A 14,532-nucleotide genomic window follows, 5' to 3' on the forward strand; every position below is an offset into this window, starting at 1 on the left:
AATAATATTTTAAGAAAGAGTAGTAATAGCTATAGAAAAGAAAAGAAAAAGAAAAAAAAAAAAAAAAAGAAAAACTATTTTTTAATTTTTTAAAACTAACTAAAAAAAGCTGTACTTAATCTAATAAAAAAACCAAATACTACTATACTAAATTTAGCTTATATACTGATTTAATCTACTAATTTTTTAATAATATTTTAAGAAAGAGTAGTAATAGCTATAGACTTATATTTAGACTTATCTAAATTATAGTAGCTATAATATATACTATAATCTTTAAATTTATAATTTATATAGGTCTTGTTTTATTATTTAAATAGATATACAGTCTGCTGGAATTTTATTTAATTATTATATTTATAATAATATAATATTATTAAACTATAGGATATAATTAAAAGGCTGTTAATATAAAAAAAGTGCCTGGTATATATTTAATTTTATTAATATTTTATATAAAAATATTATTAGATTTTTTTATTTAAGCCACAGTAAAAGTACTAACCTTTATTTTAAATTTATAGTAAAAAAAACACTAAATATACTACTAATCTAAAATATAGCAAAGTTAGAGTAAAGCTTTATTTTTATATATTATTAGTTATATAGTAATCCAGTATTTTATATTACTAGTATAGGGGTTATAAGTAGTTATATATTATATAAATAAAAAAATAAATTATAGTTAGTAAAAGTAAAAAAAACTTAAAAAAAATTATAATAAATAGAAAATTAGTATATTATCTGGGTAATCAGGCTTACCAGCCCCAGTATTAAAAAAAAAGATATAATATTAATAAGTAAAAGGAATAATAGGAATTATACAGATAAAAAAAATAGATTGGTAATAAAAAAAATAAAAAGAAAATATATAAAAAAAAAAAAGCTAAAAAGAGAAAAGGTGGCCTTTTTATATAGTACTTTATATATTTTATATAATACTAGTAGCTAAACCTGACCACACCCCCGGAACCAGTTATATAAATAGTATAAAAAAAAGATTTTATTTACTAAATAAAAAAGAAATATATAGAAAGAAAAGATTTTATTTACTAAAAAATTACTATATTTACTAGATAAAAAGGGTTTATATAAAAAAAAGAGCTATAATAAGTAATATAGACTCTATTTATATATATACAGCCTACTAACCAGCTATAATATTATCTAAAAGAGGTTAAAGTATAAAACTGTTGTTTTAGATTTTAAACAGCTGTTTATATAAATAAAAGCTGTAGAAGATACTAAAAAAAAAAAAGGGCTTTTATTATAAAATTAAAATCCTATTATAAAGCTTGGCTTTAGATACTAGTTAGTATCTAAGGCTTTATATACTAAGTATTAAACTAATACTAGCTTAGTATATATATAAAAGAATTTTGTACAAACAGATGAAATAGCTCCTCAGCTATTTCTTCTTATTCTAAGGCATATTTTGATTAGTACAATCCATCCGTCCCGTAACAGTTTAAGTTAAATATAAAATAATTATTAAAATAGGATTTAATATTTTTAAAAACTAGAAATATAATAGGCATACCAGCTGAGATAAAAAGTAAAATAAATAATATTAATAGTATATATTTTATTTAAATTATATAACTAGATTATTTAGATTTAAATATACAGTTAAAGTAATAGTTACTTTTTAGTTTTTAATTTTAGAGTAATTTAGATTACTTTAAAACTGCTAAAAGATTATTTAAAATATATACTTTTATACTCTTTCCATACTCCGGGCCGCTTAGGGAGCAAAAAGCAGCGCCAAGTTCGGCCTAAAGCAGAAAAGGAAAGTCATTGGATTTCCGCAGGAATCCAGTTCATTAGTAACCCAACAACAACAGCCTTCTTTTTAGAGGATGACTAAAGCATAGATTGTTTCCCCTGTATTTTTATATACCACCCTGTTCATTCACAACTCTACCATCAAACCAAAATGGGCAAGTCCAATTTAGAGCTGGTCAAAGAATGCGACCGGTAACTGTCTTGCCCCTCCAACCCCTCCTCTCCATCGGAATGCTTACTTACCCATGATCCCACCACGGTAGATTCCCATACTACCAGGATGACCCCGCATTCTACACCGCGCACCTGGAGAACTACCACGTTTTCAAAGTCAGCGGCTGCGACGCCGTGCTGGGCTACATCCTCAACGGCGTGGTAGAGAAATTCCCCTGGCCGGCCGAGTTCTGGGCGGTCGACACCACGACCCGGACCGTCACCCTTGTGACCGGCGCCGATGCGACCCCGGCGCAGCGCAGTCGGCTGATCGCGCAGACCCTCGCCGCGGCGGTGGAGCAGGGCACGTTCGAGATCCTGCGCGGCTGGCGTGACGAGCTCTACCCGATCTACGGGCCGGGGGGCGAGTTCCTGCTGGAGATGGAGCGCTCGGCCACCCCGCTATTCGGGGTGGTCTCCTACGGCATCCACGCCACGTGCTACGTGCAGGACGACCAGGGATTACGAATCTGGGTGCCGCGGCGCTCGCGCACGAAGCAGACCTACCCGGGGATGCTGGACAACTCGGTGGCGGGCGGGATGAGCTCGCACGAGCGGCCGTTCGAGTGTCTCGTGCGCGAGGCGAGCGAGGAGGCCTCGCTGCCGGAGGCCGTGACGCGCGCGAGCGCGCGCGCCGCCGGCTGCGTCACCTACTTCTACGTCCGGAGCTCCAAGGCCGGCGGCGAGACCGACCTGCTGCAGCCCGAGGTCGAGTACATCTACGACGTGCGGGTCGCCGCGGACGTGGTGCTGCAACCCGGCGATTCCGAGGTCGAGCAGTTCCATCTGCTCTCAGTCGATGAGACCCAGGCGGCCCTGGCGCGGGGCGAGTTCAAGCCCAACTGCGCGGTCGTCTTAATCGATTTCTTCATCCGCCACGGTATCCTGACCGCCGAGAACGAGCTGGATTTCTTGGAGATCCTGGCCCGGATACACCGGCGCTTGGAGTTTCCCACTGCGTCGCATGCGACGAACTAAGGGAGGGGGCGGCAGAGAAGGATGTATGACAGCGAAGAGCGGGCAGGAATGTACACAACATGTGATAGAATATTTAGTGGTTCTATTTAGTATACCCGAATTTCACCAATCGAACGCCGGCGCTGCAATCGAATGACCCCAATAAAATGCAATCAGACTTTTTTTTCTTCTGTTTCGACCCCCGTTCCCCAGATACTAGTCGGACTTAGAGCGCTTCTACAACCCAGAATAGCCTAGGGAATCACACAACAAACGTCAAAGAGATTCTCGTCCTTTGCGTTCCTTATTTCTTGAGAAGAAGGTAGACATAGTCAATCCGCAAGGGAGCCAGCTTCTTGTAGGGACCCTCGAGATAGAGCAACAATCCGCCAAAGGAGATAAAGACAGCCCTGGAGAGGAAAGAGATCCGACGTTAGTCACACATCCATAAGATCAAAAACTCCCAAGCCCCCCACAGATCCCAGCCCCACAGACGCAAGGAACTTACATATTCCCCGAAGTCGAGCCCTCCTCGAACCGGTAGACCTTGCCATGGCAGACATAGTCGTAGTCGTTGGCCAGGGTCTGCTCGCCCATGCCGACCTCCTTCCAGCCCGCCTTGGCCCCGGAGTCGTCCTTGCCATCCAGCGACAGCGTCGACGCCAGCGCCATGTTGAGGGACTCGCCCACGACGCAGGGGTACAGCTCGGTGTTGACATCCAGCGTGAAGGTGGTGAAGTTGTCCGAGGAGGTGCAGGTCAGGCGCGACACGCGGTCATATTTCTGCTGGTTGATCGCCGTGATGGTGAAGGTGTCCTCGAAGAGTAACGGGTCGGACATGGTGGTAGGTTTGCGTTGCACAGAAGTAGATTCCGGGGTTTTCTTGGTGAAGACAATTGCGACCTTGGTCGTTGGTAGAGCGTGTAGAATCAATCGGCCGATGAATGAGTAGCGAGCGCGCACGCGGAGGTGGAAAGTTCCAGGAGAGAAAGAAAGTGAGGAGTTCGCGCGGGAGACAGCTTTTTTGGTAGTAGAACTTTTAGCGCCGCCGTCGCCGCCGCCGCCGCTTTTACAGTACCTTTCCGTCCATTGCCCCGCAGCCAAATCTCAAAGCTTGAAGAAACAATTCCTTTCGCGCTTCAGCTAACTTAGGTGTATTTCCCACCACCTCATTTGAGCAATGTCTTTTCGAAAGAGGAATATTGGACTGTCAACTGGAGGCGACCGTACTGGGTCTGTCAATGCCTCTGCCCAGTCGCAGCAAGCGCCTTCTGCTGCTACTGCTGCTGCTGCTCCAGAATCCACGCCGGGCGTTCGCCCCTCCCCCGACGATGGGCGACCGACAACTTCGACAGGAACGCCGTCGCTTGACAATATACTTGCTGGGCATGGGGGGCTTCCTATTGGAAAGACGTTGCTAGTGGAAGAGAATGGTACGACGGACTTTGCGGGAGCTTTGCTACGATACTATGCAGCCGAGGGCGTTGTGCAGGACCACAGAGTCCATGTCGTCGGGATGCCGGAGCAGTGGGGAAGAAGCCTTCCGGGGCTTATAGGGCCAGCTGATTCTGTTGACGACAAGCAGGACAAGCGCAAGGGCGAGCGCATGAAGATCGCCTGGAGGTACGAGCGTTTGGGGGAGTTTGGAGCAGGAATTGCTGGATCAAGAGGTAATTTGATACATGTCCATGGTATGGGTGTGAATTAGGCGCATTGACATTTGATAGTGCCTACAGCTACTTCCGGGGACCAGAGTCAGCCGACGGCAGACGGTAGTCCGGATAAGCGACCTGCGTTCTGTCACGCTTTTGATTTGACCAAACGTCTCACACACCCCTCCATCGCCAATCTCAACTACATCCCGCTCACTCCGTCGAACGAACCCTTGTTCACAACCATCCACAAACGCCTTGATGCTGCGATCGCGTCGAGCCCTCCAAATACTGTCCACCGCATTGTCATCCCGTCTCTCCTGAACCCCACGGTGTACCCGCCCGAATCGAGCCAGCCTGATAGCGTCCTGCCGTTCCTCCACTCCCTCCGAGCACTGCTCAACACGCCCGGCGTTCGAGCCACGGCGATGATCACAATCCCCTTGTCTCTGTTCCCTCGCGCCACGGGCCTCGTGCGATGGATGGAACTCATCAGCGACGGAGTCATCGAGCTGTGTCCCTTCCCTCACTCAGCCGACGCGCTCGCCACCTCCGGCGCAGCCACGTCCCACGAAGAGCCGCCCCAGGGGATGTTGAAGACGCATCGGCTACCGGTTCTGCACGAGCGTGGTGGCGGTAGTGACCAGAACGTCGGCCAGGACTGGGCCTTCACACTGAGCCGACGGAGGTTCGAGATCAAGCCCTTTAGTCTTCCCCCCGCGGAAGGCGACAAGGAGGGCCAGGACGGCGCGGTTTCCGGCAACATGCCGAAGAAAGCGGATCTAGAGTTCTGAAGTGTTGGACGTCTCTTCGAATGCAGAGATCTTCGCGATTATTCCTCGTGTTCCGATCCTCGCATCATATCGTCCAGCTCGATCTGCTCGGACATGGCGGGCCCCGTGTTGACCATTGTACGGAGATAGTGTCTACCGTACGAGTCGATACCCGGTCCGGCGGGCGAGGCTGCAAAATACGATCGCACGCGGCGGTTCCTCATGCAGGACGAAAGACCCAGCCATGCTTTAAGGCTCCGTTAACAAATGGTTGTGCTGCCGAAGAGTGGTGAAAATGGACATACCTAGAAGCAACAGGAGGGGTGTGAAAAACACGAAGAATAGAAGCAACAAGAAGCTCATTTTGGCGCCTAATGATCTTCCTCGTTCGACAAGCACATCATGATCTCCTGATCCCGGCAGAGCATCGGATGCATCATCGGCGATGTGTCTGGTGGCCCGTGCTCATTACTAAGCACACATGGTCGGCTAGCCGTAAGAGGAAAGGTCTCATTTGGGGCAGCTTCTTTAAGAGCTTCCATCCCACTAAACAATTTTTCCTTCATTCTTGCTCTTCCGACCAGAGAACAACACAGACCTTGCAACACATTCGCAGTCTTTGCACTGCTAACGCATAGGATGTTGATGCGTTTTGAGTAGATGGTAAGCCTCACATTGTTTATTATCTTTTTCTTCCCGTGCAACCCCCTTTGCATGATTATATGAACTACTATAATCTGTCAATCCCCTGAAGCTCAAATAATCTCATTTTACGAGCATATGTGATTGAGAAACGTATTGAAAATGATTTGCAATGCCTATCCCGCTGTTTACCTTGTGCATCACTTTATGGGTCTAAGAACTAACAGCGCCTCAGTTACAGCAGAGAGAAAAAAAATTACTTCCAATAAACTTTACTTCCAAAATGGCTTCAGACCCTCTCCTCCCCGTCCCGATCTCGTATATCGCGGGTAGCTACTTTCTCTTCTCTATTGATGCCGTGACGTATCTGAGACGCGAGCACCACATCTGCGGCGTGCTCACCGGCACCCTGCCGCAGATCCCCCAGCAGAACGTGTTTCTGGGGCTGCCGCTGAAGCTGATGCCCGAGGAGGCGCGGCTGCTGGTGGAGCACGGTGTAGCTTGCATTGTAGACGAGGTAAAAGCGCAGCGCGAGGGCATGCGCGCCCTCCGCGAGGTCGACCGCCTGAAGTATCGCCGCGAGCTAGAATCCCAGGGCGCCCACGCCATGCGGCTGCAGACCAACCGCAAGGAGCAGCAACGCGAGGCGGCGCTGAAGCGGGTAGACGCGAAGAAAACCGCCGCGAAGAAGAAGGCTGCTGCTGCTGCTGCTGCTGCTGCTGCTGCCGCCGCCGTGAGTGAGGGTGAGGGTGAGGGTGAGGGTGAGAGTGGGGATGAGGGTAATAGTGCTGCTGTTACAGGGAGCGATGAGCCCGCACCAAAGACCTCAGCTCCTGCTGCAACTCCTGCTGAAGATACCCCAATGACCACCTCCACCACCTCTACCTCCCGCCGCACCTCAATAACATCCACCACCGCCCCCTACGGCACAACAATGGGCATCACCCCGGCCACCTCCCACCCACCACTCCCGTATTCACCCTCTTCTTCCACAGCCCACCAACTCCTCCCACCGCCCACCGTGCCCCCCTCCTACCCGCTCTTCGCCCACCTCCACGCAGAGGGGTACTACCTCTCGCCTGGCCTGCGCTTCGGCTGCCAGTACCTGGCGTACCCCGGCGACCCGCTGCGGTTTCACTCGCATTTCCTGGTGATCGCGGCCGACTGGGACGAGGAGCTCGATCTGATGGCCGTCGTCGCGGGCGGACGGCTGGGCACCGGCGTCAAGAAGGGGTTTTTGATTGGCGGGGCGGCGCAGCCGAGGGAGGATGAGTCGGGGCTGGGGGGTGCGGGGAATGTGCGGACGTTTAGTGTTGAGTGGGCGGGGATGTGAACTCGTTGGTGTTGTTGGTTTTGATATTGATATTGGCGTGGAGGCTTATGGTGGCATGGCTGCTTGCCTGCTTCTTGTGATGGATGCGGCCAGAGCTTGTGCTGCGCCGCTGTTGCTGTTGCCAGCCCGCTTTGAGTTGGTTACTCCTGGTGATGGACTCGTAACTTCTCTCGCTTGGTATATGGAGAGGGATACTCTATCTGCCGTCGGGATGGGAAATATGCAATGCAGCGGGAATGCAATGTAGTCCAGCAGAAATGCACATGGGCTGTTTGCTTCGCCGCGGCAGCTGGGCTTGTCGTCTGCGGGCTCATCCTGTGCAGAGTCGTCCCGTTATGCCCCATCTAGGGTGCTTAAACCCTAGCTGAAGTGCGTCTAGCTGGATGGAGATTGAACTGAGTCTGGCTGAGACCAGCTATGCTCGACCAAAGATAGTGCTCGATGTGAGCTATAACGAACATGAATGGATGCGATGAATATATGGTGAGACGATGGATTCTGGTTCTGATTCATCTATATCAATGTCAAGACCAACTTCTGTAGACCTGTGTGCGTGTGCGTGTGCGTGTGCAACGTGCATTGTCGCGGGATCCTCGAGCCTCGTCGGACTGTAGCCCAATATAAGGTATTCCGCTGGAGTACCCTTGTCGCGTGAAGGTCGCACTTCGACGCCGACTTAATGGCGGAGCGCAGTGCTTTCAGCCGAATGTGTGACTGCAGAGGCAGTAGACTGACATCCTCCCCTATCGAGTTCACCCCTGCATAGAGACGCTGAAGCTAGAGCTTTTAGACATCAGTCTTCGGCTCGGTAGCCATGCTTCCATGGCCAAGCATCTCACCAGTAAGCCAGCAGCACGGCCACCCAGGAGACCCTGTGGCCCAGCATTCCCAGCAACCGCAGCTGCACTGCACAGGCATCCAATCCTTAGATCCGAGCAACACCAATAACCCCGTAAATCCAAGCCCCCGGAATAGAGACCCAAGGGACGGCCAAGGCAGCCGCTCAAACATAGTCGACATTCCTCCACTTGAACTTCTTATTCGCGCGGTCCACCGGCCGATTCTGGAACTGGCTGCCATGCAACTCGAACACGAGCTTCTTCTGTTGGTCTTGTGCTTGCCCTTGCCCTTTATCCCCATCAACCCCAACCCCAGCCGCAGCCGCATCTTTCCCCCCCTCAGAAGAAGAAAAGGGTAAAGGCAACTCAAATCGGAAAACCGTATGTTCCTTCGGAATCACTACCCAACCCCGACCACCAGAAAAAGTCAGCAAACCCATCCCATCGCATCCCAGCCCAACCCCTCCCCTTCCTCAGAAAAGAAAAAAAAAAGGAAAAAACTCACACGTAACTTGATCCCCCTCCCCGACAACCGTAAACGCAAACATCCCATCCCGCACCACAATACCCCTCAACCCCACCCGACTCGCGCACCGACTCCGAACCACCTCCACCTCGGCCCCATGATAATCGCAGCTGACCAGCTTGCTCCCATGCGAACTCGGCGTAACCACACACCCCGTCTTACTCCGCGGGTCTTTCAGATCGAGCACGGAAAGCATATACTCCACCCACAGCGCATGCAGGCCCTTGAAGGTGGCGTATTTGTATTCCCCGGCCGCCCCGGCCCCAGTATCCCCGGCCCCACTGTCACCCTGAGCCTCAGACTCAGTCTGGTTGTGGTTCTGGTTCTGGTTCTGGTGCTTGTGCTTGTGCTTGGCATTCGCCCGCGCCCGCGAGGTCGGCACCCCAAAGACCTCGGGGTGGGCGCGCCGCTCGCGCGCGGACAAGGGCCGGGGTTTCTGGTGGCGCAGGAAGTAGTCCTTGCGGCGGAGACGGTGGAGGCGGCGGCGGTGACGGTTGTCCTCCGGGGTCGGGGAGGTCGGGCGCACGTAGAGAGGTTTCTGTTTAATGCGCTCGGTGAAGAGGGTGGTGGCTGTGTCCGGGGAGTGGGCGCGGAGGAGGAGGGTTTGCGCTATGTGTTGGTTTTTGGGGGTGGTCATTTTTGATGTGGGGGATGGGTTAGGAGTAAGTGTAGGGGAGGAGGGGCTAAATGAGGATGGTTGAAGATCGAGTGAAAGTGGAGGTTGTATGTCGAGGTGTGGTGGTGACGGACGGTAGTTGGAGAAAAATGTTGATCGTGCTTATCGGGCGGAGGGCTGAGGGCTGATAAGATCGCTGCCTTGCTGCCTTGCTGCCTTGGGGTGGCAGGTGTCGACGGATTGATCACTGGATCCCCACGACTGTACTGTACATGAATCTTTGTTTGTGTCATGGCTTCTACTGGTCTTTGAGCTGAGAAGACCTCTTTGAAATGCCCCTTCAAGTAATGCTTGGTTGCTCTGGTGGTTGATCTCGCTGGTCCCCGCATATGAATACTCCATCCATGCAGCCAGTATATGTCAAGACGCTAGAGAACATCACAGAGAACTATCTAAACCCCAATTCTGCTGACTCTAAAAGACGTAGCTAAATGTCTTGAAGCACTCTTTTATTGATATCAAGATCATAGCCTACCGCAATCCGCAGTGAGCCGAGCAAACCTCACTCCACACATTATTGCCAGGTATATCCTCCAATATCGCTTCAGATTACCCTGAATTGGGCCTTGTGGACCCCACTTGCTGGTCCTAAAGTATAAATGTGCTTTTCTAGTGACCATGCAAGACGAAAGAGATTAGGTTAACCCACTTGTCGCTCTCACTCAAACAGCACAACCGCGATGCAGCTAATTCTCCATTTTAGACACCATCCATTCACTATCACTCTCAACGTATCCTGCCCCAAATGGGATCCCTTTCTTACCCCTTCCCTGTGAATATAGCTTCCTTCAAGCTTCCCATCACTCCGTGCACCAGCATGCCTTGGAGCAACACTGCCTCAGACCCGTTTCATTCCAACACCCAAAAGACTCGGAATCAACAGTGGTGTTATATACTCACCACTATATAAACTCAACCACCTCATCACCAGAGCAACTATTCCTCGCTCTAATCCTATCACCAAAGAATCACCCTATTAGCTAGCTTCCATCGAAATGGCCTACCACCCTCCTCACATCGATGGGGACAATCTCCTCGACTCGGATGACTTTCAGACACCTCTCAGCACTCTCAGATCATGCATTTCGACTCCCCCTACCTCTCCACCCAGTACTAGCAGCCCACAGCCCCTAGCAGCTCGATACCTCGGTATGACAAATTACCTTCATGCCATACCAAGCAATCACCGAGCTAACTGACCCCGTCAGAACGAGAATCCTCCCCGCTCTCGTCATACGCCGCACGGTTCCGAAACATCCATCTCGATCTTCCATTTCGAAGCAGAAAGAGCACTGCCAATACAGAGAGTACACCTGCGAACGTCATCAATGACATCACAAGACGACGAAATAACTTTCTTCGAGCAAAGAGGGATCTCATCCTTCCTCTCCTAGACAACGTTCCCGACGTGCTGAGGGATCCCGAACATCATGGGCACCCCACCATTGAGCAGCAGCAACAAATGACGTATCAGCCCAAAGGGTAGGTGAAGACCCTTAAGCCTAGAGACTTGCACAATCTAGTTAACCTTGCAGGTTGCGGGCAACCCTGAAACCGTACCAGCTCGATGGCTTCTCGTTCCTCATGTACCTTCGACGAAATGGAATGGGTGGCATTCTGGGCGACGAGATGGGACTCGGAAAAACATTGCAGACTCTGACGCTCTTCGAACATGTCACGGAGAGTGAACGATCATCTTGCACCAATCCTGCACCATTTCTGGTTGTCTGCCCTTTGAGCGTCTTGGACACGTGGATCACTGAAATCACAAAGTGGACCCCGAACCTCACTCCCGTCAAGTTTCATGGCAGCCGCGATCAGAGAGACATTGTAAAAAAACTCTTTTCGAAGAAGCACGGCAAGGAGGGTTGCTTCAAAGAAGATGTCAGAAGCACAGTGCTGATCACCTGCTACGAGACGTTGATGACAGACATCCTCTGGTTCCGAAAGGTGGCAATCTGGAAGTATGTTGTACTCGACGAAGGCCATCGGATCAAAGACAGCAACTCCAAGAGGGCAAAGGCCATGGGCAAGCTTCGTGCCGAATATAAGCTTGTACTCACAGGGTAAGTGATGCTTTTCACTTCTTCGCCTTCATATGGTTACCTGACCTTGTTTTCAGTACTCCGATACAAAACAACTTGGGCGAAGTGTGGTCGTTGTTGCACTGGCTTTTCCCCGAGGTCTTCACACCGTCGTCGGCTAAGCTATTCAAGGACGCATTTTCTCTGAACGAAGGCAAATTCGATGCTGTCTTCTCGAATCACATCAAAAAATTTCTCAACCTCATCATGTTGCGACGTCTGAAAGACTCCCCTCAAGTCGGGTTAAATTTGCCTCCTAAGCAAGTTGTCACACTCGCTGTGCCGCTTTCGAAGCTACAGCACTCTTTGTACATGAAAGTGCTGACAGGACTAGACGAAGCACTGGGTGAAGTCTCGCAGCCGTCATCGACGTTGAATACAGATAGTGAAGGCTGGCCTATCGACAGGTCGAATCTCGATCCGAATAAGCCAGCGGCTAAGCGAAAATGGAAGATCTCGGATAACGTTCTCATGGAACTGCGAAAGGTAAGCATTAGCTGCATCATGGGCAATGCAGTATACTCACGTCTGAAGTGTTCCATTCATCCTTGGTTATTGCACAACAGCCCGGAGAATTCAGATGACTCTGTTAACTCCCTCCTTTCGTGCTCGGGAAAGCTTCTTGCCTTGAGCAAGTTGGTCCACCATTTCGTCTTCACCGAAAAGAAGAAGGTCGTCATCTTCTCATGTTTCGTCAAGGCTCTTGACCTTTGTGAGGAGCTCTTGGGAATTTTGCAGAGACGCAGTTTCTTCGAATATGTCAGGCTTGATGGAAGCACTTCTCGAGCTTGGCGCAGGCTCTGCGTTCATCTCTTCAACAATCTTCCCCAGTTCATGGTCTTCCTTGTATCAATTCGGGCCGGCGGTGAAGGGTTAAATATGGTCGGATCTTCAGTGGTCATCTTTTTGGACGAAGATTGGAATCCACAAGTGATGAGACAAGCTGAATCTCGCGTGCACCGTATAGGCCAGACTCAGCCAGTTAGAATTTTCAGGCTTATCTCTAAGGGCACATTGGAAGAGCAGATGAGCCGTCGCCTGCTCAAGAAGTCATATCTCTCATCGAAGATCATTGAGGAGGAGCGCATATTCGAAGCTGGAAACGGTCATGACTATACCCTGACCGGAATTGACGAAACGCCTCCGATGCGTCTAATCTCATGTGAAGGTCTTCAAGAGAACAACCTGGCAGATATGAGATCGTGGGGTTTTGAATCTCTTCTGACCAGATGCACCATTGACTCGAACACAGGTCAGGATCTCGCGAACACTTCTTCTTGGTGGGAAGTGTCGGAGCGAGTGCGTACGAACATCTTCAATGGACAGAAAGTTGAGAAACTGTCAAGATCCCAGGCATTTCCAGACGACGCACCATGCTTCGCCCGCGCAGAACGTCGGATTGGCAAAGGCCGGGTCATCACTATTGAGGGTTTCGACGTCACCAAGGAGAATCTGCGCATGCATATCGCATCTCCGACCACGCCAAAATCACCAGGGATGGGAACGCTGAAGTCGATGGTAAACGAGATCGTGAGTACAATGGCTATCTCGGTTTGGAGTCCTGGCTGATGGAAGTAGACGTGTGGGATCTGTAAGAGGTTCGAACCTCGGCATTGCCAGACCTGTCCTCGAGCATATCACTGGGATTGTCTGCCGGACTCGATGAAATTGCACACGAACGAGGCTCGGTTTATTTGCCCCCATCATGTTTGTTCGGGTTGCGCGAGCCGGGTATCCGAGGCCGGTGGGCTCTTGTTCTGTTGTGCTAGGTGTCCGCTCGCATTCTGCGAAGATTGTCTCGATTGGGAGAAAACTGAATTCATTGGGAGGAATCATGCCTTGGAGAGGCTTGGATACCACCCTCACTCTTATTTCTACGTTCACTGCCCCAACTGTATTGGCGGTTGCAAGCGGTCTTGCGATGAAGTTGATGAAGTGGTTGCAAAGCGCTTGAAGTGGGGGGAATGACTAGAAATTGTCTCTGGGAGACACTAATATCAAGCAAGCAATTCTGACTGGATAAATTGCATGGAATCATCTCGTTCTGTACAAGGAGCTTTTGTGTATCATAGGAGAATACATGAACACGTCGACTGCGACCCCCTGTCAGTAATGAAACCAGGTACTGAATAAACGGTCACAGTACGATACGAACCGATTTCACTGGCTTTGATTGCCCCGTAAGATATACGAGCTGCAACCGTACCATCCGGGCAATCAAATGGCGCGACACGCAGGGCGCTAGAGGGAACATGTGGCGCCTCGAGTTCCAGCAAAGTCCATGCCATCCGGGGCATTTTCACCCAGCAGTTGAGCACACCCTGGTCGGGAGTGTACCGTGTCGACGCCCCAAGGGTCTACAGGTATGTTCGCTCGAAAATAGGATCACCGGAGGGGGTGAGTATGATCGGGGCTTGCATACGGCCGCCCCGTATTCGAGATAACTGAAGACCGCTGGTTCTTGGGTAAGCAAGGCAACCGCTGCATGAATCATGCGGCAGGAAGAGCAGCAGGTGCAGGGATGGCTCTCATTCGGTGCCAATCTGCTGGGACGGAGAATGGAGCGGTCATATTTGTTTGCTCTCGAAGGCAGTGCTCGGGGATACGTGATGCAGGGAGTGTGTAGAGTGGAGGCAGTGGAGGAAGAGTCCGGAAGTGGTTATCCCCTGGGGAAGCGGTGAGGGAAGAACGGCGGGGGGTCTTTCCTCCTGCATCGGGTTTCTTACTTCTCGACAGGGTTTGTACCGAGTTATGATCGGTTGGTCAGGTTCGGGTCTGGTGTCAATCCGTCTTGGAATGTTACCTTTGTATACCATGTCTTACTATGTCTTCGACAGTCGATGCTCCTCTCTCATTTGCGGAATTCAAACCTTGGTTAGGCATCCAACTACTACCTTATTTTTACTTGACCCATATCGACTTCATTTTCCTTGGATTTAACGGCCATCTCAGTTGATTTATTACCGAGTTAATACCGATATATCTGATTCATCGAGCAGCGTCAAAAAGACATGCAAGAAAAAGCAAACCTCATCTGACTCAGACGTATACT

General features: G+C 49.8%; 7 protein-coding genes across 7 annotated transcripts; 4 read left to right on the plus strand and 3 right to left on the minus strand.

Moving 5' to 3' along the window:
- Positions 1–1,848: 1,848 nt before the first annotated feature.
- BO82DRAFT_305797 (thiamine pyrophosphokinase-related protein) lies at positions 1,849–3,088 on the plus strand. The gene is made up of 2 exons (XM_025632232.1): positions 1,849–1,977; positions 2,049–3,088. The coding sequence occupies exons 1-2, from the start codon at positions 1,937–1,939 to the stop codon at positions 2,974–2,976; spliced, it is 969 nt and encodes a 322-aa protein (XP_025493997.1). The 5' UTR covers positions 1,849–1,936; the 3' UTR covers positions 2,977–3,088.
- On the minus strand, positions 3,012–3,955 carry BO82DRAFT_381997 (DNA-directed RNA polymerase core subunit RPB8). The gene is made up of 2 exons (XM_025637895.1): positions 3,464–3,955; positions 3,012–3,365 (listed from the first exon to the last, which is right to left on the minus strand). Exons 1-2 carry the CDS (start codon positions 3,793–3,795, stop codon positions 3,260–3,262), a joined length of 438 nt encoding a protein of 145 aa, XP_025493998.1. The 5' UTR covers positions 3,796–3,955; the 3' UTR covers positions 3,012–3,259.
- A 180-nt stretch (positions 3,956–4,135) lies between these two features.
- Positions 4,136–5,754, plus strand: BO82DRAFT_305803 (elongator complex protein 4; the record flags this gene model as incomplete). The annotated part of the gene is made up of 2 exons (XM_025632233.1): positions 4,136–4,625; positions 4,692–5,754. The coding sequence occupies 2 exons, from the start codon at positions 4,136–4,138 to the stop codon at positions 5,399–5,401; spliced, it is 1,200 nt and encodes a 399-aa protein (XP_025493999.1). The 3' UTR covers positions 5,402–5,754.
- BO82DRAFT_400199 (uncharacterized protein) lies at positions 5,440–5,743 on the minus strand (the record flags this gene model as incomplete). Its single annotated transcript, XM_025639166.1, has 2 exons — positions 5,440–5,627; positions 5,686–5,743. The coding sequence occupies 2 exons, from the start codon at positions 5,741–5,743 to the stop codon at positions 5,440–5,442; spliced, it is 246 nt and encodes an 81-aa protein (XP_025494000.1).
- Positions 5,755–6,305: 551 nt separating the features above from the next.
- Positions 6,306–7,355, plus strand: BO82DRAFT_278806 (tRNA splicing endonuclease subunit SEN34; the record flags this gene model as incomplete). Its single annotated transcript, XM_025631236.1, has 2 exons — positions 6,306–6,801; positions 7,018–7,355. 2 exons carry the CDS (start codon positions 6,306–6,308, stop codon positions 7,353–7,355), a joined length of 834 nt encoding a protein of 277 aa, XP_025494001.1.
- A 1,003-nt stretch (positions 7,356–8,358) lies between these two features.
- Positions 8,359–9,357, minus strand: BO82DRAFT_400201 (RNase P/RNase MRP complex subunit; the record flags this gene model as incomplete). Its single annotated transcript, XM_025639167.1, has 2 exons — positions 8,359–8,483; positions 8,700–9,357. The coding sequence occupies 2 exons, from the start codon at positions 9,355–9,357 to the stop codon at positions 8,359–8,361; spliced, it is 783 nt and encodes a 260-aa protein (XP_025494002.1).
- A 1,357-nt stretch (positions 9,358–10,714) lies between these two features.
- BO82DRAFT_278873 (putative nucleosome remodeling complex ATPase subunit (Snf2h)) lies at positions 10,715–13,448 on the plus strand (the record flags this gene model as incomplete). The annotated part of the gene is made up of 5 exons (XM_025631242.1): positions 10,715–10,878; positions 10,932–11,462; positions 11,519–11,966; positions 12,015–13,010; positions 13,059–13,448. Coding segments are annotated over 5 exons (2,529 nt in total), but the record flags the coding sequence as incomplete, so codon positions are not given.
- Between the last annotated feature and the right edge of the window lie 1,084 nt (positions 13,449–14,532).

This window comes from Aspergillus uvarum (assembly GCF_003184745.1).
Source record: "Aspergillus uvarum CBS 121591 unplaced genomic scaffold BO82scaffold_14, whole genome shotgun sequence".
In the NCBI taxonomy this organism is placed as follows: domain Eukaryota; kingdom Fungi; phylum Ascomycota; class Eurotiomycetes; order Eurotiales; family Aspergillaceae; genus Aspergillus; species Aspergillus uvarum.

Bases quoted from the DNA above. Each gene is read 5' to 3' on its own strand.
- BO82DRAFT_305797 (XM_025632232.1), top strand. From the start codon at position 1,937: ATGGGCAAGTCCAATTTAGAGCTGGTCAAAGAATGCGACCG. The intron at 1,978-2,048 runs GTAACTGTCTTG...CCACCACGGTAG, and splicing joins CTGGTCAAAGAATGCGACCG to ATTCCCATACTACCAGGATG.
- BO82DRAFT_381997 (XM_025637895.1), bottom strand. From the start codon at position 3,795: ATGTCCGACCCGTTACTCTTCGAGGACACCTTCACCATCACGGCGATC. The intron at 3,366-3,463 runs GTAAGTTCCTTG...TTTCCTCTCCAG, and splicing joins GGCTCGACTTCGGGGAATAT to GGCTGTCTTTATCTCCTTTG.